This window comes from Notamacropus eugenii, chromosome 5 (assembly GCF_028372415.1).
Source record: "Notamacropus eugenii isolate mMacEug1 chromosome 5, mMacEug1.pri_v2, whole genome shotgun sequence".
In the NCBI taxonomy this organism is placed as follows: Eukaryota; Metazoa; Chordata; class Mammalia; order Diprotodontia; family Macropodidae; genus Notamacropus; species Notamacropus eugenii.
Genome location: NC_092876.1, coordinates 300,558,449 through 300,582,045, shown reverse-complemented (window position 1 = coordinate 300,582,045; position 23,597 = coordinate 300,558,449). Strand labels below are relative to the sequence as shown.

Below are 23,597 nucleotides of genomic sequence, written 5' to 3'. Positions count from 1 at the left end.
TTAATAGAATAATACTTAATGGGAGTAGATGGTTATTATGCCTATAAAATATTTAAAAATTTGCTTTTAAGTACAAGAGCCGCATTTAACAACTAAAGATATTTTCTTAATAAATAGCTGCTAAAGCAAGTTGAAATAGCCATGAAATCTTCTTTAGAAAAAAAAACCTTCATTAGGTTTAATATTAGTCTTCAAATCTGGCTAATAGTAGATAATAATAGTTACATATCAATTCTCCCTCCTCTCCCCGCAAGAAGTCTATGCTTATAATGTCTGAGTCAAATCTGATTCACTGGCCTGATGGGGGAGTGGAGAGAAAAAAATGCCATTGCTGATATTATTCTTGTTTGTTTCTTCCATTCTGAAGATTTCAATGCATACAAGTAAGTCTGCAAATGACTGCAAAAATGCCCAAATGATCACATTCTCTATACAATATTAATTCATCCAAAAAGTGTGAATGACTAAAGAAAAAAAAATTAAGTGCTTGTTATATGTGAAGCATAGAGGGGTGAAACAGGAAAGCGAAACTATCCTACTCTCAAAAGGCTGAAATTCTAAGAGGAGGAAACATGGAGGAGGCTTCAGTCTCAAGTCAGATAGAAAGGACTATTTTTAGCTCAAGGGCAGAAGCAAAGCAAATGGCAAAGTACCTTCTGCAACATCATTTCCATTAACAAAACCATATCAACTTCAGATGCTGAACCCTCTTGACAGCAGTAGCTTTCTTTTCCAGGTCTTCAGTAATTATAGTTATTGAGAAAGCAGGGGCTGAAACATTTGCAGAAGAAGCTGGCCAGTCACTTCTCTACAAGATTTGCTTCCCTGGAGTATAGGTGCAAGGCCAGGCTGAAAGTAGTATATTCAGTCCTCAATGTTACACTTATTAAAATACCACATAGAAACATGAAAGGTCTATGTTGCCCATGCAGCTTATGTGTATGTTATGTATATCTACATGGGTTGTCTAAATGCAGTTCACAGAAAAGCATCATTGGGAACTCTGAAATCTTGTCCTCTGCAAGAAAAGACTGATTTCTGTCTGGGGCAGGAGAAAGGATCTTGAAGTTAGCCACTGTGTTCCCTCTGAGAAAGAGAGGGATACTAGACTGAAATTATATCCTTGGGCCCACCCATTACTTTTTTTTCTTTTCAAGTCAATAGTATCATCAAACCTCTTAAATGAGAAGAGGGAATCTTAATGTTACAAAACTAAATTTACTCTCTCTCTCTCTCTCTCTCACACACACACACACACACACACATACACACATTTCAGGAATTATAGCTAGTCAATCCATTGATGCAAGAAGATAACAAACTAGAGAAGTTTAATAGATTATAATAAACCAAAAAATACAAAGAATAAATGACATCTCTACCCCTTGTGAGGAGATAATTAAAATAAAAGAAAAAACCCAATAGTTTCCAGAGAAGTGAGCTGGAAATACAGGATTTGTTGAGAAATTAGCTTTTCATATGGGTCAATTAATCGCCAATTCCTGCCTCTCCTCCCTGGACTTAGTCCTGAAGCCAGTATAAACTCCACCCCCTGCACGGTGACACAGGCTTTAATCGTGCTCTCCACCAATCAAGAATCCTGCCTAAGTAACAGCATGTAAAATGTCCCTAGGCATGATGATGAAACTGACGTTACGAGCAATGTAAAAAACTAAATTTATTAAAAATATTTCCAGTGACTTATCTAACTCTTAATTCTGGAATCCCTCTGACCAGAAATCAGAGAACAAAGGATTTTGTTTTATTTTTTCCTTCTTGCAGGACCTTTGACTCTTGTTCAATATTACGTTCTTCAGCCAGTTTCCATGATTACTTAATTATGGTTCGTTGTTGGGGGTGGAAGCTCAATTCCATGTGGACAGTCTCGGGCAGGTAAAGGTGGGAACTTCTAAATCTTAGAGTTCTCATGAGGCCTCCCAGAAAACAGCAGGGAATCGAGGAGTGAGACCGAGCAATCTCGTGTATTTCCGCCTCTTCCCGTGAGAAACGTGATGGGAGAGGCATCCCCGCCCTCGAGACTGTCCCGGATCTGGGCACACCTATTGTTATCTAACAGGCACGGTATTCAGGTGCAAACTATGCGGCCGGAGAGCTTAATTAGGATCAGGAAAGCCTGAAGGCGTTCTTAGCGTGGAGGGGCCCTGACAGGACATAGGGCTCCGTTTTCCCTCTCTTCGCTCTCCCCTCCCCCTCTCTCCCCACTTACACTTCTACTTCCAATCTCTTACCGTAAGATCTTTGCCTCCTTGGGAGATTTCTCTCTCCCTCCTAAGGAAGAGCTCCCCCTGCACATGTAACCAGGACCCCGAATAAAGCCTAACCCTTGTTCGACTCCGGAAAGTCTCTTCTCTCATACGTTTATCCGGTTTGGCCAGCCAAAGACCTGCAATAGAGGTAAGGTAAGACTCGGGTAGCCCTCAGGCCTCTAGGCCTGGCAGTTCATTAACCCTAAACGCAATCTCATCACCTTCATTCCCAGCAGTGCTACAGGAGCAGCATAGACCAGTGAATAGAATACTGGACTTGGAACCAACAAGACTTGGGTTCAAATCCTACATTTAAGAATTAATTAACTGTGCACTTGGTCAAGCACTCTGTGCCTTAGTTACCTCACCTGTTAAATGGAAATAATACCTGTGGTATTTAGTTCCATGGGTTGTTTTGAGACTCAGATGTGATGATAGGAAACATTCTTCAAATTTTAAGAAATATATAAATGACTGTTCTTTTTATTATGCAAATTCTCAAAGCTGAATGCTAATTTAACTCAACATACTACTTACATTTTTGTCTTCTTAGAACTTTAATTCAATAATTATTTCTATAGGTCATAGTATTTTTATAGATTTTTGTAGATTTTTTTTTTTTGGCAGCAATCAGTGTTAAGTGATTTGTCCGGGATCACACAGCTAATGTCCAGTTCTGAGGCCTAATTTGAACTCATGTCCTCACGTCCCCAGGGCCTGTGCTCTGTCTACTTAGTGGCCCCTTAGATAAATATATTATATAATCATATAAAGGTATTTGTATATGAATATATATATATATATATATATGTATCATGACTTGTGAATCCACTATCATGTGCCTAGAATACATTTTTTACCTAAACATTCTATCTTGTAGGCATGATAGATATATTTTCATGTTTCTATTTTTTATCACTTTCCTCAACTATAAAAGGAGGGGTTTGAACTAGATGGTTTCTCTGGTGCTTTCCAAATCTAAATCTATAATACTATATTCCTTTGATCTGACTACAGACTCGCACATAATATCATTTAGTAACTTAGCCACCTCTCACTCAAGCAATCAACAAATATTTTTAAGTGTCTACTAGGTGTCAAGGACTGTGCTAGATACACAGGGAGTGATATGAACGGGGGTTGGAAAGGTAGGGTGGGGGAAATTCTGGGACCCCCCCCAAACACCAGAGTACAGGGTGGGTCGACTGGAAAGAATTCACAGAGTCAAGCATTCTTGAAGACAAGGTGGTAAAGATGTATTGTTATGTTTTTCAGCAGGCAAGGGTTCTTAGGGAACCTGCAATTTGAAAAGGGTACAAGTTTATATAGGATATTCTATAGTAAAACATGTGCCAAATATACTGATTCAGGGCTGGATTAGGGAGAGGTTAAGGAGTGGTTAGTTCTTAAAGAAACATGCACTTTTAATATCTACTTCACAAGTATTTTACCCAGAGTTCACTGGGAAATAGGCCAAGGTAGGAGGGCAACATGGAGGTGTGGTTTTAGGCCTAAAACATGACTAAGTCAATTAATGATTCCTGAGAAATATCCAGGCTGAACCCATCAGCATCTTATTAGACAAGATAAAAGTAAGGGAGTATACATATATCTAAGTCCAGGTCAGTGAATCATAAATATCTTTATGACCCAGTACACAGCCAGTTCAGCCAGGACATAGCTGGTTCAAACCAACAAATTCTATAGGTGTAGCTGGCTACTGTATCAGGAAGAGAGATAAAGGTTTCGCTAGAGGAGGTTGTTCTTGGGCTGGGGAGAAACTGCCAGGGATAGCGTTTTGAGGCTAGGGAGAAAGAAATGTGATTTTAGAATTGGAGTCCAAGCACAGGCACCCAAGACAAAGTATAAAGACAAAAATGAGATGGTTTCTGCCTTCAGAAACATATGATCTAGGGAAAATATTGGTAGACGTACAACACATACATAAATATGTGTATAATATGCACAATTCTCCATTTTTATAGACATGGAAATGGAGGCATAAAACAGTTAAGTCATTTGCCCAGGATCATAACTAGTAAATATCTGGGGCAGCTTTTGAACTCAGGTCTTTCTGTCTCCAAGTCTAGCACTCTGTTTACTCCTCCATGATGTTCCTCCAACGTACTGACTTAGTACTGTTGGAAATGAGCCATAAGAAGTGAGGGAAGTGGTGGGGCCACAGACAGAGTAGTACACCTGACGTTAGGAAGACCTGAACTCAAATGTGATCTCAGACACTTTCCAGGTGTGTGACCTTGAGCAAGTCACTTAACCCTGTTTGTCTAAGTTTTCTCATCTGTAAAATCCAATAACTTTGCTAAGAAAACCCCAGATGGGGTTATAAAAAGTACGACACAACTGAAATGACAGAACAACAAGTAATATCAATGAACCACAATTAAGGAAAATCTCCAAAGCTTGCTGAAGAATGTAACATTCAATAGTCAAAAGTCCTGGATGTTCTCTGCTTTCATAAGGAAGGCTTTCATGCTGAAGGTAGTACTTGCCTGAGCCTTAAAGGAAGTCACTGATTCTACTAGTCAGAGTTGAGGAAGGAGCATATTCTCAGCCCTGGGGGACAGAAACACCAAAGGTCCTATTTCCATTCTTCAGAAAATCAGGGGGGCAGATCCTGTGCCGTGATTGCTAGTGCATACACCAGTGGAGAGGAGCAAGACTGAAATCTGCATCCAGTTTTTTTCCTGACATAACTTAACTGAACTCTGAGCCGTTGAGATCACCTCACCATTCTGTTTTAGAAGGAGATGGGTAGGCAGGGCGGAAGGGAGAGGGACAACATTGTTACCTTAAGCAAAGATGTTCCTCCCAGAGCCAAAGGAAGGCTTCCAGAAGGATGTAATTAAGTATCAAGAAGAAGTCCCTAGCTTAAGTAAACATACAAGCCCAGGGAGACGAAGTGATTTACCCAGTTCTTTCTTGATATGTTTCACAGAAGCTGCCCCTGCTGTGTCTGCCCTCTCGTCAGTGGTTTCACCTGTGAACAGTTCACTACCACTGCTGACTGTACTAACCATCTTTGTACTTCAATCTGCGTTTTATGTGAATTCTGAAGCTATTAACCACTAATATCAACAGCACTGCACAGTCTAGGGACGTTTATTGCTCCCCTGCTTAGTTTAATGTTTCTGACTTGGTACCATAATATTATTAATAGTCACACGGTACAATAAAAGAAAATTAAGTGTTTGTTTTCTTTAGGTTTTAGCCACTTTACCTAGAGCCTTTTTCCATTACATTTGCACATAAATGAGCATGCACTACATTTTTTAGATGCAAATCAGGCTTTGCCTCCTCTAATCATATAGTTTCCTTTCTGGTTGGTTTCCAGGCCAGTCTGAGTGTGACTCCCAACGCATGTATATTGGAGCAAATGAAGACATGGCCATGTGGTAGATGTTTGTCCTTTTGTGATTCATTAATATTTGCTTTTCCAAAGAAATTGATTTTAAAACAGTGTTGCTCCAAATATCCCGTTGCATTACTGGGGACACATCTGTTAAGTTCCAATGATCAAGTTTGACATTCAGTTTCAAATTATTTGCTTATACTTATTTGGACATAACAGCTACTGAATGTGAAATTAAAAGCTGAACCATTGGGAAATAGTTTTTAAACAAAGTGTTTTGCCTACTTTGAAAAAGATAAAATGACTTAAGGCAAGTCACTTGCTCTTTTTGAGCCTTCATTTCCCCATCTGTAAATTGGAAATAATGGCCTATCTTTGAGGCCTCTTATGTAGTACTAATGAGATAAAAGGTATGAAAGCATTTTGTATGCTGCCAAATGCTAAATTAATTCAAGGTAACATTATTAATTTAATATTGTATTCCTTATTCCCTATTGGGTTATTTCCAAATCTATTTATTTATTTATTATTTATTTTAGGTTTTTCAAGCTTTTGCAAGATGGACAATTGATAATTAAGAGTTTTGATTCATAAAGGTCTCAATAGAAGTTTCAGGACAAATATAATGATCATGATAATATCTCATCTTCATGAACATCACCCTGGACCAAAGCTTGGTGGTATCAGAACAATATATATTTGCAGAGTGACTAAAAAGGAAAGAAGGTTTTTACTGCCACTTTCCATCAAAAGTATGTGGGACCATAGGGACATAGGAAGCACATTCATGCTTCCAGACACTCACTTTAGCCATGTCTCAAAACACTGAAAAAGTATGTCTTAAATAAAAATCAACAAAGCACAACTCAAAGGCTCATGAGCTGGGAAGGACCTTAGAGATCATCTACAGTCAGATGTGTGTGCATGGGGGTTGGCTGGGAAATGACAGCTAGTTAGTCCCTTCTAAAGCCTACAGCAGCTTAATGTAGAGAAAAGAGAGTGGAATCAGCAAGCCTGAGTGAGCGTTTCAGCTCTTCCACTACTACGTGCCAAGCATTGTGCTAACATCCAGGGATACAAAACAATAACAACAACAACAAAAGACACACGCGCATGTGCACGCGCACATGCACATACATACGCACAAACAGCCTGTGCTCTCAAGGTACACAGATCTTCTCAATCTCCCTCATGAATGGAATGGAAGCCACTTGATGGGGTATTTTATCTACGCTTAATGCATCCTAAAAGATTAGCATAATGCCTGGCCTATAGTTGGAACTTAAATAATGCTTTTTGATTGACCAGTGCATCTAAAATTGTTTCAGAGTAGAGAAACAAATAGCTACTTGAACAAGGTCAAGAAGAACATGAACTCCCCTCTGCTTATCATATTTTTGTTCAGTTGGTCAGAAATTCTCCTTTTACAGAAATCTCTCCCAAGGATCACCGCTTTGTTGTCTACATTTAGAGAAACTCATAGCTGAACCATGTTTCCAACAGATGTAAAGAACAAAAATTGTTCCAAATACAGGAATTAGATTCACACCCACTGCAAATATTGAAAAGAATTTGCATCAAGTTGCATTTTCTCGGCCTGTCTCTCAAAGGGGAAATGATGGCTGTGATTTATTACCATGACTAAGGAAATCACTATGTCCTTATCATAAACTACAGGTGATTCCTCATATGCATTTAATTAGTCACAGCATTAAGAAATTGGAGGTTATCTGCATCCGCCCCAGAGGCAGCCATCTTCTCTCACATAGCTAAGCCAAACAGCAGATCCAAACACTTTGTGTGCAAGAATTATAGTCAGCCAGATTGCTAAATTCTTCACTGTCCTAATTCTTTCTATTTTTAAATTTATTCAGTTTTATCAACTTACATGCGATTTGAACACAGACAGACCTCTATGACTGAAAATATCCAAATGTATTACCTACAGAGCCTAAAGTACCAATGGACCCTGTCTGTCTAATAATGGAACAGTACTGTCAGTAGTGCCCTTTGAATAGTGCCTAAATAAAATCTTTTGCAGGATGAAATGTAAAGTCAGATTTCCCTTTCATTTTTTACTGAGCAATAAAGTACAGGGAGAAAAAAAACTATTTTTAGATAATTGAGATTCTCTTCGGTTATATAATACAACCTCATAACCTGTAGGGCTTTTCATTAACCAAGGTTCATCAATTCTAATCAAGCATCCTCACATTCAAGATTCATGCCAATGTAATTAAAGCTGCCCGTTCTGCTGACAGCATTCTTAAGTTAAAAGAGCTGTTATCAATGGTAGATAAGTAATCCTAGAGCACATGAGCTTCCAAGACACTATCTATTTGTGCCTTTACTTTTTCATAGTGGGGACTAATCTCAAAATTCTCAATTTACTCTGAAAACTAATTTTTACCCCTCAGAAGCAAGGATATCCATCAGGCGAGGAAACAATCAGGTTAAAAATTATGATTAATATTGTTTAAAAGGAATGAGTTTTCTTCAGTTCTTCTGTTCCCATCCTCAAGCAACTCCTTCCTTGCTGTTATGTCACACTGATTTTTTTTAGATTTATAGATTAATATTTTCTTTAGGAAAAGACATGAGATTTCCTGGATCCTCCAATGTAAAGTGTTTCAATCAATAAGGTCTTTGCTGATGTGGCTGCTGTAACTGCATAAACCTATTTCAGAAAACTTTCCCACCATACCCCGGACACGAGGTCTGAATTCATGGACAACTGTCTTCCTGTTTCTAATGACCTTGTGTTCTCTAACTGAAGCCAACAGTAGTGGAGTCAGTTTCTCTGACTGCCACTTTACTTCTTCTTCTCCCAGCACCCATTTCCCAAGGTGCTATTTGGATGATGTCAATCAGGTACTCAGAATCTTCCCCTCTGCTTTGAATTACTTTAGATGGCAACTGGGCATCTTCCCACTGGCCTCTAGGTGTGGGGTGGACAGATACTGCTCCTTTGTACTTTTCCAGCAGTGGAAAAGGTGGCAGCAATAGCCCTGTTAGACTTGGAAATCCAGCCTAGCAGCCTGGAATTATGGGAATCCTTAAAAGATAGTGTGCTACAGCGGAATGAGCACTGGACTTGGAGTCAGAGAACCTGGGTTTTGCTGACTCTTTATATTTTGTTCAAGTCACTTAACCACCCTGAGAACAGATATCTTCATTTCTAAAATGGGGACAATCATATTTGCACTATGTACGTAGTGAGGCTGTAGTAATGATGAAAACATAATGTATGTGAAAGCACTTTGTAATCATAAAGCACTATAAATTTACACTGGAGTGATTATTGCTTTCAATTTCAAGTAGTCCAGGCCTTTTAGAAAAGGTTCTCAATTCTCCACTGCCTGTACTTTAGGTCCCTCCTGTAACATAATAATTAAGACAACCAAATCTTGGGTTGCCTTCAAAGAGACAGAGTATCTAGGAATAGGAAGGCAGCTGTTCTCTACTATGTTTTCCACAGATGTCATCTGCAGTAGGTTCAGTTCTGGATGCTCTTATTTAAGAAGAAAGGAGAATAAGCATCTATCTAGTGTCTACTGTGTACTAGGCACTGTGCTAAGCATTTTACAAATATCTCATTTGATCAAGAAGGATACTGATAAGTTGAAGAATCTTTGTCATAAGATGATACATTGAAGGAATGGGGCACATTTAACTTGCAGGAGAGAAGATTTAGGAGGGAGGAAAGAGCTATCTTCAAGTATTTGAAGAGCTGTCAACTGGATGAGGGAATAAGATGAGTTCTGTTTGACCCCAGAGGGCAGACCCAGCAGCGGTGGGGAAAGTTGCAAAGGTGACAATTGAAGCTTGATTTCAGGAATGATTTCTTAATATCAAAAACTGTCCAAAGGTAGAATGAGCTCCATGGGGAGAAGGAAAATTCCCCTTTCTTATAGGTCTTCAAGCAAAGGCTAGATGATCCCTTGCCAGGTATGTTATCATGATGATTTTTTCCAAGTATAGCTTGGACAAGACATCCCCTGAAGTTCCTTCCAACTCTCAATTTCTGTTGTCTTACCTCGTGTTGCTCTTTCTCGCATTTCACCTATCATCTCTTTCCAGCTGGATACCACATGTTCTCACTAAATTCTTTCTGTCACCACCTTCATACCAAGCTTCCTTCTTCCAGGAAGCTCACAGTCACTCACCTTATACCAATTACAGCAGCACCCCTGATCTTCTTTCCCATCTTCCTAACAGGAATTCTTAGGACATTTGTATGTATTTCTTCCTTTTCACTAAATTTAAATTCCCCACACATTTGAAACTTTGTATTCTATTTTTTCTATATTTTCCCCATTCGCCTTGTAGAATCCCCTGTACAGGTTGGCAAATATTGGCAGATGATTGTGGGTTAAAAAAGGAGAGATGACCAAGGTAAAAGCTTAACTATTTTTTAGGACAGAATTAGAAAACACCTTAGCCCAATCCTTCACTTTAGGTAGGAAGATTCTGAGGTAAAGGGCAGTTGTGACTTGTTTGTTGTTCAGTTACTTATTGATATCTGACTCTGTGGTCCTGCTGACCACACTGTCCAAGGGATTTTCTTGTTGAAGATACTGAAGTGGTTTTCCTTCTCCCACTCCTTGAGGAAACTGAGGCAAACAGCATTAAGTGACTTGCCCAAGTCACCTTGCTAGTATGTGTCTGAGGAAGGATTTGAACTCAGGTCTTCCTGACTCTAGGCCTGGTGCTCTTATCTACTGAGTCATCTTGCTGCCTCCTGGGACTTGTTTAGAATTATACAAATAGTAACAAGAATAGATGGGATTTTAAAACCAGGTGCTCTGATACCAAATCTAACATTGTTACTATAGGTGCAACAGTACTTAAAAAAAGAGAAGCATTGGTGCAGCCTGGAATACAGAAGAATAGATCATATTTCCATAGCACTTTACAGTTTGTCAAGTTTTCTACTCATAAAAATGCCTCAAGGTCAACAGTATGGACATTGTTGAAAAGAGACAAAGGACCACTGATGTAACTGTGACAGTCATTCGACAAGCATTTGTAAAACACCAGCTACATGCCAAACACTATGCAGACCCCTGGTGATACAAAGAGAAATGGGATAGAGTCCCCTCCTCAAGGACCTTCCAATCTATTGATGAGGAATATGAGAAGAGAGGCTTTGTGATCTGTCCATAGTCACACAGTTCGAAAGCAGAAATGAGACACATAGGCCCCTGACTCCAAGTCAGCACTCTCCTTACTATATGAAGCTGTTGCTAGTGCTAGAAGGAACTACCTAATTAAGTATTACCACCGACTAAGTGACAGAAGAGGAAATGGAAGCTCAGAGAGCGCACCAGATGGAGGTCAGAGGGAGGTCTAGAACCCAGGAACCCTAGCTACTGGACCGTTAATTTCTCCTGTAACATGCTTTAATCCAAGAAAGTCAAATTTGTACTGGCTAGAATTTGGTCAAGGGGTGATGGTGAAGGAAGAACATTCCAAGAATTCCAAGAGGAAAGGTGAGTGAAAGAGAACTGTATGAGCAAAGTCATAGAGGAAAGAATGAACATAACTGTTCTTCTTGTTGCCCAAGGAATATTTTCTTTTTTATTTCCGAAACAAAAGTCATCAGAGTTAGTTCCTCACCATATCTCAGTGTTGGCCTACAATAGACCTTTAAGTGATAGAAGAAATCTATGGGCACCTGCAAACCCAGGGAGAACAAAGACACCACAAAACCTGCTAGGGATTGTGATGGTTGGCTTGGGATGGACCACTGAGTCATCTGACAGCATTAATAAATGACTCTTGAAAAACAAATGTTATGAATGAGTTATGTTGTCATTTGGAAGCAAAATACGGAGCTTCTGCCAATGACCACACCTGACATGAACAAAATGCTAAAATCCAACATTTCTTTTGATAACTGCTTAGGCACCCCAGTAAATTTACCATTCTTCAACTTGAAAAGGCTACAAGCCAAGACCAAAGTGAAGGGGGTATTGGTGCATGATTTTCTGTTTGCAGATGATTGTACACTCAGTGTAGCCTCTGAAGCTGAGATGCAACAAAGTACGGATCAATTCTCTGCTGCTTGTTCTGATTTTTGAAGTAATACCACCAAGAAAACACTGGTGCTGCATCAGCGGCCATCACCACACCATCCATATCTGGAACCATCATTTATAGCAAATGGAAAGTTCTGAATGTTATGGATAAGCTCAATTACCTTGGTAGTGTACTTTCCAGGGATGTACACATTGATAATGAGGCTGATGCAGGCATTGCCAGAGCTAGCACAGTGCTTGGGAGGCTCTTGAGTGGAATAGATTCAGTGAAGAATTCTCAGATTGTAATTCTTCTCCCAGGAGTAAAGGAGACCGAGAGGCTCAGGTTACAATGCCTTCAGAGTGGAATAATTCCCATATAAGGATATAGACTACGTAGTGCATTAGGGTCTCAATGATAGGAGAAAACTTACATAACTTTTCGATGCCTTCATTTCAAAGGGGACTGGCTAGATTTCGTGTCTAGCATATAAGATCATATTTCTCAGCTAATGAGAATAATGGTCAGTGGTGGGAGGAGGGTTTTACGTTAGGGTCTATATATATATATCACTGCTTTGCCTTTGTCTTTGGCTTTCCCTGCTCCAGACCACCTGGTGAAGGGACTGTCCCACTTCTCAAGAATCGGATAAATAAACTTCCTGTCACCACTTTGAGAGGCCTCTGAGTAGTCAATTTGAGTAGGGGATCTTGCCATCCCATACACTCTGAAGGAAAGTATGGGAGAGAAGAGGTATTAGACTGACTACCAAATTTAGGGTCTACAGAACCGTTGTGCTGATCTCATTGTATGCCTGTGAAACATGGACAGTCTACTACTGCCAGGCCAGGAAACTGAATCACTTCCATTTGAATTCTTAGGAAGATTCTGAGGAGCACCTGACAGGATAAGGTACCAGACACTGAGGTCCTTACTCAAACTAAACTCCCAGGTATTCAAACTCTGCCTCAGAGAGTGCAGCTCTGATAGGCTGGCCACATTGTTCAAATGTAAAATGTACTTTTGCCAAAAAAGACTATTTTATGGAGAACTCACATCGGGAAAGCGTTCACACGATGGTCAGAAGAAGCAATACAAGGACACTCTTAAGGTATCTCTTAAGAACTTTGGAATTAATTGTGTGACATGGGAAACACTGGCACAGGACCATTCAGCATGGCGTGCCTGTTTCAGAAAAGGTGCTGTGCTCTATGAGCAAAGCAGAATTGAAATAGCTCAAAGGAAACACAGGATGCACAAATTTTGAGATTCCACCCCAAATGTTCACATGGACTATTTGTGTCCAACCTGTGGTAGAGCTCTCCAAGTTCATACTGGTCTGATGAGTACAGTTGTACACACTGAAACTTAACACCAGCATAGTGATGCCATTTTGGTTCTCTTTGAGAATAAAGGACAATAACAAGGCACCCCAGATTCCAAATAATTTTCTCTACCACCTCTCAGGGAAACTGTTATTCTTGTTAGTGTTCTTAGAGTATTCCTTCCATGATGGCTACTCACAAACAGAGGAAGTATGTCAATCTCTTTCATAGGTGAAAGACTGGAGAAAGCAAAGAGATGGATTCAAACCAAAAGACACTACCTAAATCAGTCTAGTTTAAAAAAAAATTAAGCATGATACCTATTACTTCTAAGAAGTATAGAGTTCACTGTGAGACTTCTCTACATAATCCCTGCTAAACTGCTACCACATATAATCCTATAATTAGACCACTCTTTTTTCTTAAAAAGTGTTTCGTCAGCGATACTGCATTACTTTACATCTGCTCTTGGGAAATCCTTAGTTTTGCCACTGCTTTTTTTGTTGTTGTGTTTTTTCCAGATTGGTAAATATTTTCTAAATGGTAATCAAAACTAGTTTGACACTGGTTGGCTCTTAGAAATTTCTATAACCTAGAACCATCAAAGTCTACCTAACAGTAATCCAGGGTGATTAAAAAATTTTGAAGTGTGATAATATAAATATCAATTAATAATCATTTATTAAATTTATACTATGTGCCTGGCATTGTGCCAGGCAAATGCAAAGAAAAAGCAAAAACCATCCTCTGTCCTCAAGGATCTTACATTCTAATGGAGGAGATAACATCTGCCCAAACAAGATATGTTTGTTTGACTCAATCAGTTTTGCAATGTGAAAAATTACTAAGAAGAATCAAGCATTTCACTAAGAATGAATGAATATTGTTTTAAAAACTCTTAATAGGTTTGCAAACTTGAATTCATCCTTTATTCCTTACTTTCCCTTTCCTTTTTTGTTGTTAACTGTTCAACAAATAATGATTTTTTTACATTTCATTTGTTTTATTTGAACTTAAGAAATAAAACAATAATTTCTGTAACACAGTAGAACAGAAAAAATATGATTGTACATGAAAGTGCATATCTATCATATGCAACCTGCAATTCCGTTTAAATAAATCTTACCATGTAGCTTTCTTTTTTCTTTTCTTTGCTTTTGTTATTCCCTCCCCCCTCCCTGCCCGAGAGATTTATAGACATAAATATGTATGCATGTATGTAAACTTCTTGAAGGCAAGGAATATTTCCTCTTTTTTTTTACATAGTAGCATAGTGCCAGGAATATACTGGGTGCTCAATAAATGCTTATTGATTGACTGAGGGATGCATCAGGATACTGGGTTTAGTTCCTGATACTAGCTGTGTGATCATAATCACGTAACTTCTAAGTCATAGGGAAACTAAGGACTGCCTCCTAAGCTCAAGAAGCTGCAATGGCTCCTTAGTCCCTCTAAGATTAAATACAAATTTCTCTGTTTGGAATTTAAAGTCTTTTATAATCTTGCTTTGAACCTGACTTTCTAGATACTTCTGACATAATTCCCTGAATTCACACAATATTCCAACCAAACTGGCCATCTCACATACAGTATATCCCATATCCTTTTACTGTCTCTATGCCTTTGCACACCAATTATACCAATCAATATCTCCTATAGGATAGATGTGGACTTCTTTTTTTCTGATGTCAAAGCCTTGTGAGACATTGATTTATCTTAGAACCAAAAGACTGGTAAAAAAAAAAAAAATAAGAGATATCTGTCACCTGGAAAAATCTTAGCATCCTCGTGACATTAAATAATTTAAACAGCCAATGAATTTACCATAATTACACTTCGATTATTGCCACTGTAATATTAATGAATTTAAATGTAGAAAAGGAGAAGTCTATAAGGGTAAATATGCACATACATATATATATGTATGTATGTACATATGTATTTACCAAATACTTAGATGTGAAACATCTTTTAAACTCAAGCATATCAAATGATGGGTTTGTTTTCAACTACTGCTTCTTCTTGGTTAGACCTTTGTGAGCACTAATTTATGAAGCATAACAACAATCCAAGCGGCAGATGGGAAGTCACTTCAGACCACATTGCATCATAGTCAGAGAGATGGAAAGGACCCCCAAGAGGTCACCTGCTTTAGTGTCCTGCTTCTAGGCAGAAGGATGTCTAAACTTTCCATGATATATGGATGTCCGTTTGCTTCTTAAAAATTTCCAAGGAGAGATATACACTGTCTATTCCAGTGTTTTATCACACCACTGACAACGAAATTCTCTCCTGTGCCCATTCTGTTCTATCTAGCAGGATAGCAGGTCTAGCTTCCAGCCTGGATATCACTTCAATACTGACATGAGAGAGGAGGCCATTCCTCTTGAGTCCACTAATGCAAAAACTATCACTGTCTCATAAAAAACTATTTGCAGCAGCACTAGTGATTTGTTGACAACATCTTGTGACCTCTAAAGCCAGGTCAGATATACTGTAAGAGAAGTCTGCCTGAGGAAATGGAGATTAAATTTAATATCATCATCAACTTGGGCTAATATTCTAAGTGTCTAATGTATCTACTCTCTACTAACTGCTGAAAAGCAGAGCTGGTGATGACAATCTTTTCATTCATTTCAAAGGCACTAGAAGGGTAACTTCTTTAACACTTGTCCAAATTCTTGGTTTCCTTAAACAGCCATGGAAATGAGAAACACTTTTCAGTTGAGGATTAATTTAACACACATTTATTGGCAACAACTATATGCCAGGTACTATGCTAATTGCTAGGGATACAAAGACTAAGATCAAAACAGGACCTGCCCTCAAGGAGCTTATATTTTGGTGGGGGAGGGGCAACTACACATAGATAAATCAATCTAAAACACATACAAAGTAATTTCAAAACCATTGTGGAGTGGTAATATCCAAAGGCATTGGGGAAAGTTTCATATAGGTGGCACTTGAAATCCACCTATATATCAACACTCATTTTTTTTCTTGCCTCAGAGGCATGGAGGGTAGGACACTGAACTTGAAGTCAAGAGAGCTGGGTTCAAATCCTTCCTCAAACACTTACTAGCTGATCTGGGCATTTCATTTAACTTCTCTAAATTCTCCAGGTCTTCATCTATAAGATGAGAATATTGGACTAAATGGCCCCTAAGTTGTCTCCTAGCTCTAAATCTATGATCCTCTGATTCTATTCTGCTTCTTCTTCCTAATCATCATCATCATCATCATCATCCCACTGAAGAGCAAATACTTTAAAACTTACAGCACTTGTCAAAGGTATTTCCTAACATGAAAGAATTATAGAATCTTGATGATTATCCTGTTCAATGACTTGATTTCAAGGCATAGCTAATTTCTTCCCTGATAAAACAGAACCTTACATGTCATATGATATTACCCATTATTACCTTAGAGAGAAGATACTCTAGGTTCCAACAAAACTTCCTGGAATATATCAAGTTCATAGAACAGAAGCTAGATATGTCCCACATAGGCTGAGGCCCAGATTTGATTCTTGTCCCTTCATACTACTATTATAAAGAGTTACCACTAGATTCTTTAATTTGGACTTCTGGATGAGAGATTTGTTTATATAGCAAGTTATGAACCATTTATTAAATGAATAATGGTCAAATTCCAGGATAGCAAGGGGACAAAACCTATTTATTTAACTGTGTGTATTTTGGCAAGAGTAATGACAAATGTCATTTGTATAAATTCACATGGACAATAACACATTTAGCAACAAGCCTCTAACCTTGTGCATATTTTTTAAACCACTGGGTTTAGCAGCTCAAGGATGAGTCATCATAGATTAACACTGAAAGACAGAAGCATTTATTTTTTTTTAATTTTTTATGTTTATTTATTTTTAGTTTTCAAGATTCATTTCCACAAAATTTTGAGTTCCAAATTTTCTCCCCATCTCTCCCCTCCCCCCATCCCAAAATGCCCTGCATTCTGACTGCCCCTTCCACTAATGTGCCCTCCCTTCTAACATCCCTTCCTTCCCTTATCCCCATCTTCTCTCTTGTCTTTCAGGGCAAGATAAATTTCTATACCCCATTACCTGTATGTCTTATTTCCCACTTGTATGCAAAAACAATTCTTAATATTTGTTCCTAAAATGTTGAATTCTGACTTCTCTTCCTTCCTCCTTCCCCACCCATCCCCACTGAGAAGGCAAGCAATTCAATATAGACTATATACGTGTAGTTTTGCAAACGACTTCCATAATAGTCATGTTGTGTAAGACTAACTATATTTCCTTCCATGCCCCCCCCATTTCTTCTATTCTCTCTTTTGACCCTGTCCCTCCCCAAGAGTGTTGACTTTTAATTGCTCCTTCCTCCTATTTGCCCTTCCTTCCATCATCCCTTATTCTGCTTATTCCCTTCTCCACTACTTTCTTGTAGTGTAAGATAGATTTTTATACCAAACTGAGTGTGCATATTATTCCCTCTTTAAGTCAAATGTGATGAGAGTAAGTTTCACTTTTTCCCTCTCACCTCCCCCCTTTCCCCCTCCATTGAAAAAGCTTTTTCTTGCCTCTTTTATGAGAGATAATTTGCCCCATTCCATTTCTCCCTTTCTCCTCCCAATATATTCCTCTCTCACCCCTTAATTTTATTTTTTTAGATATGATCCTTTCCTATTCAACTCACCCTGTGCTGTCTATATGTGTGTATGTATGTGTGTGTATAATCCCTCCAACTACCCAGATACTGAGAAAAGTTTCAAGAATTACAAATATTATCTTTCCATGTAGAGATGTAAACAGTTCAACTTTAGTAAGTCCCTTATGATTTCTCTTTCCTGTTTGTCTTTTCATGTTTCTCTTGGTTCTTGTCTTTGAAAGTCAAATTTTCTTTTCAGGTCTGGTCTTTTCATCAAGAATGCCTGAAAGTCCTCTATATCATTGAATGACCATTTTTTCCCCTGAAGTATTATACTCAGTTTTGCTGGGTAGGTGGTTCTTGGTTTTAATTCCAGTTCGTTTGATTTCTGGAATATCCTATTCCAAGCCCTTCGATTCCTTAATGTAGAAGATGCTAGATCTTGTGTTATCCTGATTGTATTTCCACAATACTTGAATTGTTTCTTTCTCGTTGCTTGAAATATTTTCTCCTTGACCTGGGAACTCTGGAATTTGGCGACAATATTCCTAGGAGTTTCTCTTTTTGGATCTCTTTCAGGAGGTAATCAGTGGATTCTTTCAATATTTATTTTGCCCTCTGGTTCGAGAATATCAGGGCAGTTTTCCTTGATAACTTCATGAAAGATGATGTCTAGGCTCTTTTTTTGATCATGGCTTTCAGGTAGACCCATAATTTTTAAACTGTCTCTCCTGGATCTATTTTCTAGGTCAGTTGTTTTTCCCATGAGATGTTTCACATTATCTTTCATTTTTTCATTCTTTTGGTTGCGTTTTGTAATTTCTTGGTTTCTCATAAGGTTATTAGCTTCCATCTACTCCATTCTAATTTTTAAAGAACTATTTTCTTCAGTGAGCTTTTGCACCTCCTTTTCCATTTAGCTAATTCTGCTTTTTAAAGCATTCTTCTTCTCATTGGCTTTTTGGACCTCTTTTGCCAATTGAGTTAGTCTATTTTTAAAGGTGTTATTTTCTTCAGCATTTTTTTGGGTCTCTTTTAGCAAGATGCTGACTTGGTTTTTGTGATTTTCTTTCATTGCTCTCATTTCTCTTCCCAATTTTTCCTCCACCCCTCTTACTTGATTTTCAAAATCCTTTTTGAACTCTTCCATGGCCTTAGACCATTGCATATATACTCTGGAGGTTTTGGAAGCCTTGATATCCTCTGAAGGCATGCATTGCTCTTTCTCATCCAAAAGGATGGAAGAAAACACCTGTTCATCAAGAAAGTAATCTTCTATAGTTTTATTTTTTCCCCTTTTTTGGGCATTTTCTCAGTCAGTTATTTGACTTTTGAGTCCTTTGTCAAGAGAAGGGTATATACTCTGGGGACCTATAAGTTCTCAATTCCTCCAAGGTGGCACAATCAAGGGAGAGAAGTTTACTCCTCTCCTGGCCTTCACACTGGTCTGGAAGCAACCAAAAACTTTTCTGCCCAGAACCTGTGAGTAGTAGAATTCTCTCTCCACAACCATCTCCAGCTGTGCCATACCAGTGCTCCTCCTCACCCCAGGAGCGTGCTTAAGGCTGAGATTCATATCAGCTGTTCAATTCCCCCAGGGGCTTTAGGCTGAGGGCTCCACAAATGAACCTGCTGCTGCCTCAGCTGCTGTAGCTGCCACCACTGCTGTTGGCACCTGGTGCCAGGGCTAGGGGAGGATCCTGTTCCCTTCTCGCCCTGCCACCACTGCTGTTGGCACCTGGTGCCAGGGCTAGGGGAGGATCCTGTTCCCTTCTCGCCCAGGTGAACAAGCCCTCTCACTGACCTTTGAAGTTGTCTTTGGTATTTGTCAGTTGAGGGATCTGAGAACCTCTGCTACTGCTGGGGATTCTGCCCCCAGCCTTATTCTGGTCCTGTTCCTCCCAGTGCCAGGTGGCCATGCTCCATGCGATAGACCTTTCCTGTCAGCCTTCCAGGTTACCTTGAGCTGGAAATCTCTTTCACTCTGTCATCCTGTGGCTTCTGCTGCTCTAGAATTTGTTGAGAGTCATTTTTACAAGTATTTTATGGGCTGTGGGGGAAGAGCTAGAGTATGTGTGTCTTTTTACTCTGTCATCCTGGCTCCAGACAGAAGCATTTATGAATCATTTAGAGCAGTGCCTTTTCTTTTCTACTACACACCACAACTATTGTTTAACTCAGTGTAATATAGAAAGGTAGATGATCAAGTTTTTCAGTTGTTTCAAGAATTCCCTAAATAATTTCCTCACTAGGATGTAACCCCAACGAATCTTATTAGACACTGCCAGTTTTCAGATGAATATTTTCATTAGAGGGGTCTATAGATATCTATATCTTGACCAATAATTCCCAAGACAATCTGCAGACTAACTAGGGAAGAGGCTCAGATATTACCATTGTCATCACATCAGCTCAGTTGCCTGGAACCTAATGCTCAGAAAGATCAAAATCATAGGGGCAAACTCTATGTGCCTATTAATTTCAAACAGAAAAATTCTGAATGGCCACAGACCACAATACAAATTGTGTCATTGTTTACAATATGGAAAACTCAGTTTAAATCCATGACCATTAGTGGAAAAACATTTGTTGAAGTAGGTTCATGGTGTTTCTCTCTCCTCAGTCTCTCATGTATGCAATGCCTCCTTGATACTTACACTGCCAAAACCCTAATTCAGGCCCTCATTGCCTCTTTCCTGGACTACTACAATAGCCTGTTAACTGATCTCCCTAACTCAAGTCTTTCCCACCTCTACTCTATTCTCTATTCAGATGCCCAAATATTTTTTTTAAAGCACAAGTCTGACCATGTCATTCCACTTTACAATTAACTCCCTATGACCTCCAGTATCAAATATAAAGCCCTTCATTTGGCATTTAAAGCTATTCATTTAAATCTGACCCTTCCTACTTTTCTACTCTTCTTATATTTTGCTCCACTCCATACTGCTACAGGCTGCTCCACATATACGATACTCCATCTCATATCTCCATGTCTTCCCATTCACTGATTTTCTCCCACACCTAGAATATTTTCCCTCTGTACCTCTATCTCCTATCCTCCTTCAAAAAAACTCAAATCCCACCTTTTGTGCCCCACGCCCCACAATTCCTCTTTGAGTTTACCTGACACATGTGTGTGTGCATCTTTCTTGTACCTAGTTATTTACATATTATTGCTCTATTTAAAATATAATCTCCTTGAGGACAGGGGAAATTTCTGCTTTTATTTGAATCCCTAGTGCTTAACACAGTATCAAGAACACAATAATTTAATACATGCTTGATGATTTGAACTAACAAAGTTTTATATAAATTTTCTTTTGATCCATAATAATATAATATCCAAAACTTTACAGAATACCTGAAGAAACTCATAACACACCCTTTGAGAACCAGTATCTAACAATCAGGACATTTTAAAAAGTATTGTATTGAAATATATACTTAAAAACAAACATAATTGAAAAGAGATTCACAATTTCATCTACAGTCATCTTTTTATATTGAAATGTTCCCCATTCGGAGTAGGAGGAGAAAAAGATAGAGAGAGAATGAGAGAGAGAGAGAGAGAGAGAGAGAGAGAGAGAGAGAGAGAGAGAGAGAGAGAGAGAGAGAGATTAGTTAAAATAGTTATTATTTGCCTGGGATCACACAGATACTTTCTCAGGCAGGACTGGAACATCTTTGCTACTTCAAAGCCAACTTTTGCACACTGTCTCCTATCTTTCATTCTGTACTCAGCAGGTAAATAACAACTGTTAGTTGAATTAAACTGAAGAAAGTCAGTGAAGCCACATGTTGAAAGAATAATATGTAGAGAAGTTTTACAACTGGGCAATATACATTAGAGAAATCTTTGTCATATGGGCTGAAATGATCAAAATAAGCCATCCAGAGATTTTGTTTCTTTTTATTGAAGTATGGTAAACCTGTTTTTTTTCCTATTCTGCAGGCAGGTGAAAGAGTAAGAAATGATGAAGTTAAATGGTCTCAGAATTTTGAATAGCAACTTACTTCTATCTCTCAAACAATAAAAATTAGCTTTTTGTTCACCAAAATCATAGGTGTAATCTATGAAAAAAATCAATTTCTGAAAAGTTTTTTGGTTTTCTTGTAATGTAAACCTCAGATACTTTTAAAAGAGGCATGCTGACTTATTATGCCCTTTACTCAGGAATATAAGTACTTTATAAAATAAATACCCATCAATGAAGAGATTCCTTTTCAATACTGAAACTTTTCTTGATAAGTCAATACTAAAAATAATGAAATGGTTAGTTAAATTAAAAATTTATAAACTGAAAAATGGGTTTATACTGGAAAAAAAACAAAATGGGGAGACAGGCAACATGAGTTTTAGCCTTGGTTCTATTTGACCTTGGATAAATCCTTTGATATTTGGGTCTCAGTTCTCTCATCTAGAAAATAAAGGGATTAGGATCTAAAATGATCTACCCCTCAGGTCCCTTCCATCTCTAACATACTAGAATTCCATCATGGAATAAATACATGGACTACATGGTTAGAAAGTCAAAACCTTTCAAAAGTCATAATTCTTTTTATTAGAAAAACCACAAATTGTACAGTTATTGTTCCCCAGGGCAAAGTGAATGAATTGGAAGTTTTGTGCATGGAATAAAAATGGAAGTTAGTTAAACAACCTAACAGAAAAAATATTTCCATCCATTAATCTTTGTGCTCAGAGTTTCACTTACACCTTCACCTACCTCAAGAACAACGAAAAAAGTATTTAAAAAATTTACCAGATTGGATAGCCTTTCATCTGAAATTATAAATCTGGTATAAAGATACCACTAATATTTTCTTCTTTGATTTCATCATGGATAAACACCACTGAGAAATTAGCAATGTATCCAAATGGAAAGCCAACAATAGATGAAAACATTTGAATCATCTATTATCCTGTAGCCAGGGGCCTGAAAGAAATTTCAGCAGCTCATGATGATGTTAAATTATGTGTGGAGGATAGATCAAAGGGAAATCAGCTTAAATTACAGCTAGAGAATGAGAAATGTATTGGTCTTTAGGGGCTAAAATTCTGGAATAAATTACTGAAGAAAGCTGTGGTATCATAGTCACAAGAGATTTGGGAGAAGAGTTGGCCATTTGTCCTGGATGGCTTAAAGGCAGCCACTGGTTTGAGTGATCTCCGGAGATCATCTATAACTCTAGGCCTTTATCATCAAAGTCAAAAGCTACTATTCTTCAGTTTTTTTCAGTTTTGTCCAACTCTTCATGACCTTATTTGGGGTTTTCTTGCCAAAGATGATGCAGTGATTTCCCATTTCCTTCTCCAGCTATTTTACAGATGAGGAAACTCAGGCAAACAGGGTTAAGTGACTTGCCCAGGGTCATACAGCTAGTAAGTACCTAAGACCACAATATGAATCCAGAAAGATGAGTCTTTCTGACTCCAGGCCCAGTACTCTGTCCTCTTTGCCATCTAGCTACCCTCAAATCAAATAGCCTTTTCTCGGTCCCATATCAAAAGCACTGATTTTTAGCAAGAGAAGGAGATTTAAATATTATCTAGTTCAATCCCTTCATTTTATGGATGAAGAAACCAAGGCACAGTGGGAATGTTTTTCCCAAAAATATTCAGCTAGTTGCTGACAGGACTGGAACCTGGAACTCCTATCTCATAGTTTGATGCAATTTTTATCATCTCAGTTGGCTCTCTGGGCAAGATTTATTGAGAATGTACAGGAATGCAAATTATATTTTTTTTAATTATTTGTTTTCAATCAACAAATATTCACCTTCTGTCTCTCCTCTCTCCTTCCCTATCTCTTATCCTGACTAGGAAAAAAAAGTCATTGTAACAAATATACACAGTCAAAGAAACCATATTACAGCACTGGCTGTGTCTTAAAAGAACTGTCTCAATCTGCTGTCTTGAGCTCATCATCTCTTTGTTTCAGGAGGTGGGTATCATCATACAAAGTCATTTAAATAAATG

The 23,597-nt window shown here is 38.3% G+C and overlaps 1 protein-coding gene across 9 annotated transcripts in view; it reads right to left on the bottom strand.

The window, feature by feature from the left end:
* The window catches only part of NCKAP5 (NCK associated protein 5), a 1,146,457-nt gene that overhangs the window by 872,500 nt on the left and 250,360 nt on the right, over positions 1 to 23,597 (bottom strand). For 3 of the 9 annotated variants that reach the window (XM_072613273.1, XM_072613281.1, XM_072613284.1), the window contains exon 2: positions 2,250 to 2,404. The exons of the other annotated variants lie outside the window; for them this stretch is intronic. In XM_072613273.1, coding sequence (XP_072469374.1) covers positions 2,250 to 2,375 — 126 coding nt within the window. In that variant the 5' untranslated portion in view covers positions 2,376 to 2,404. The remainder of the gene's footprint in view (positions 1 to 2,249; positions 2,405 to 23,597) is intronic. 9 annotated transcript variants of the gene reach the window in all.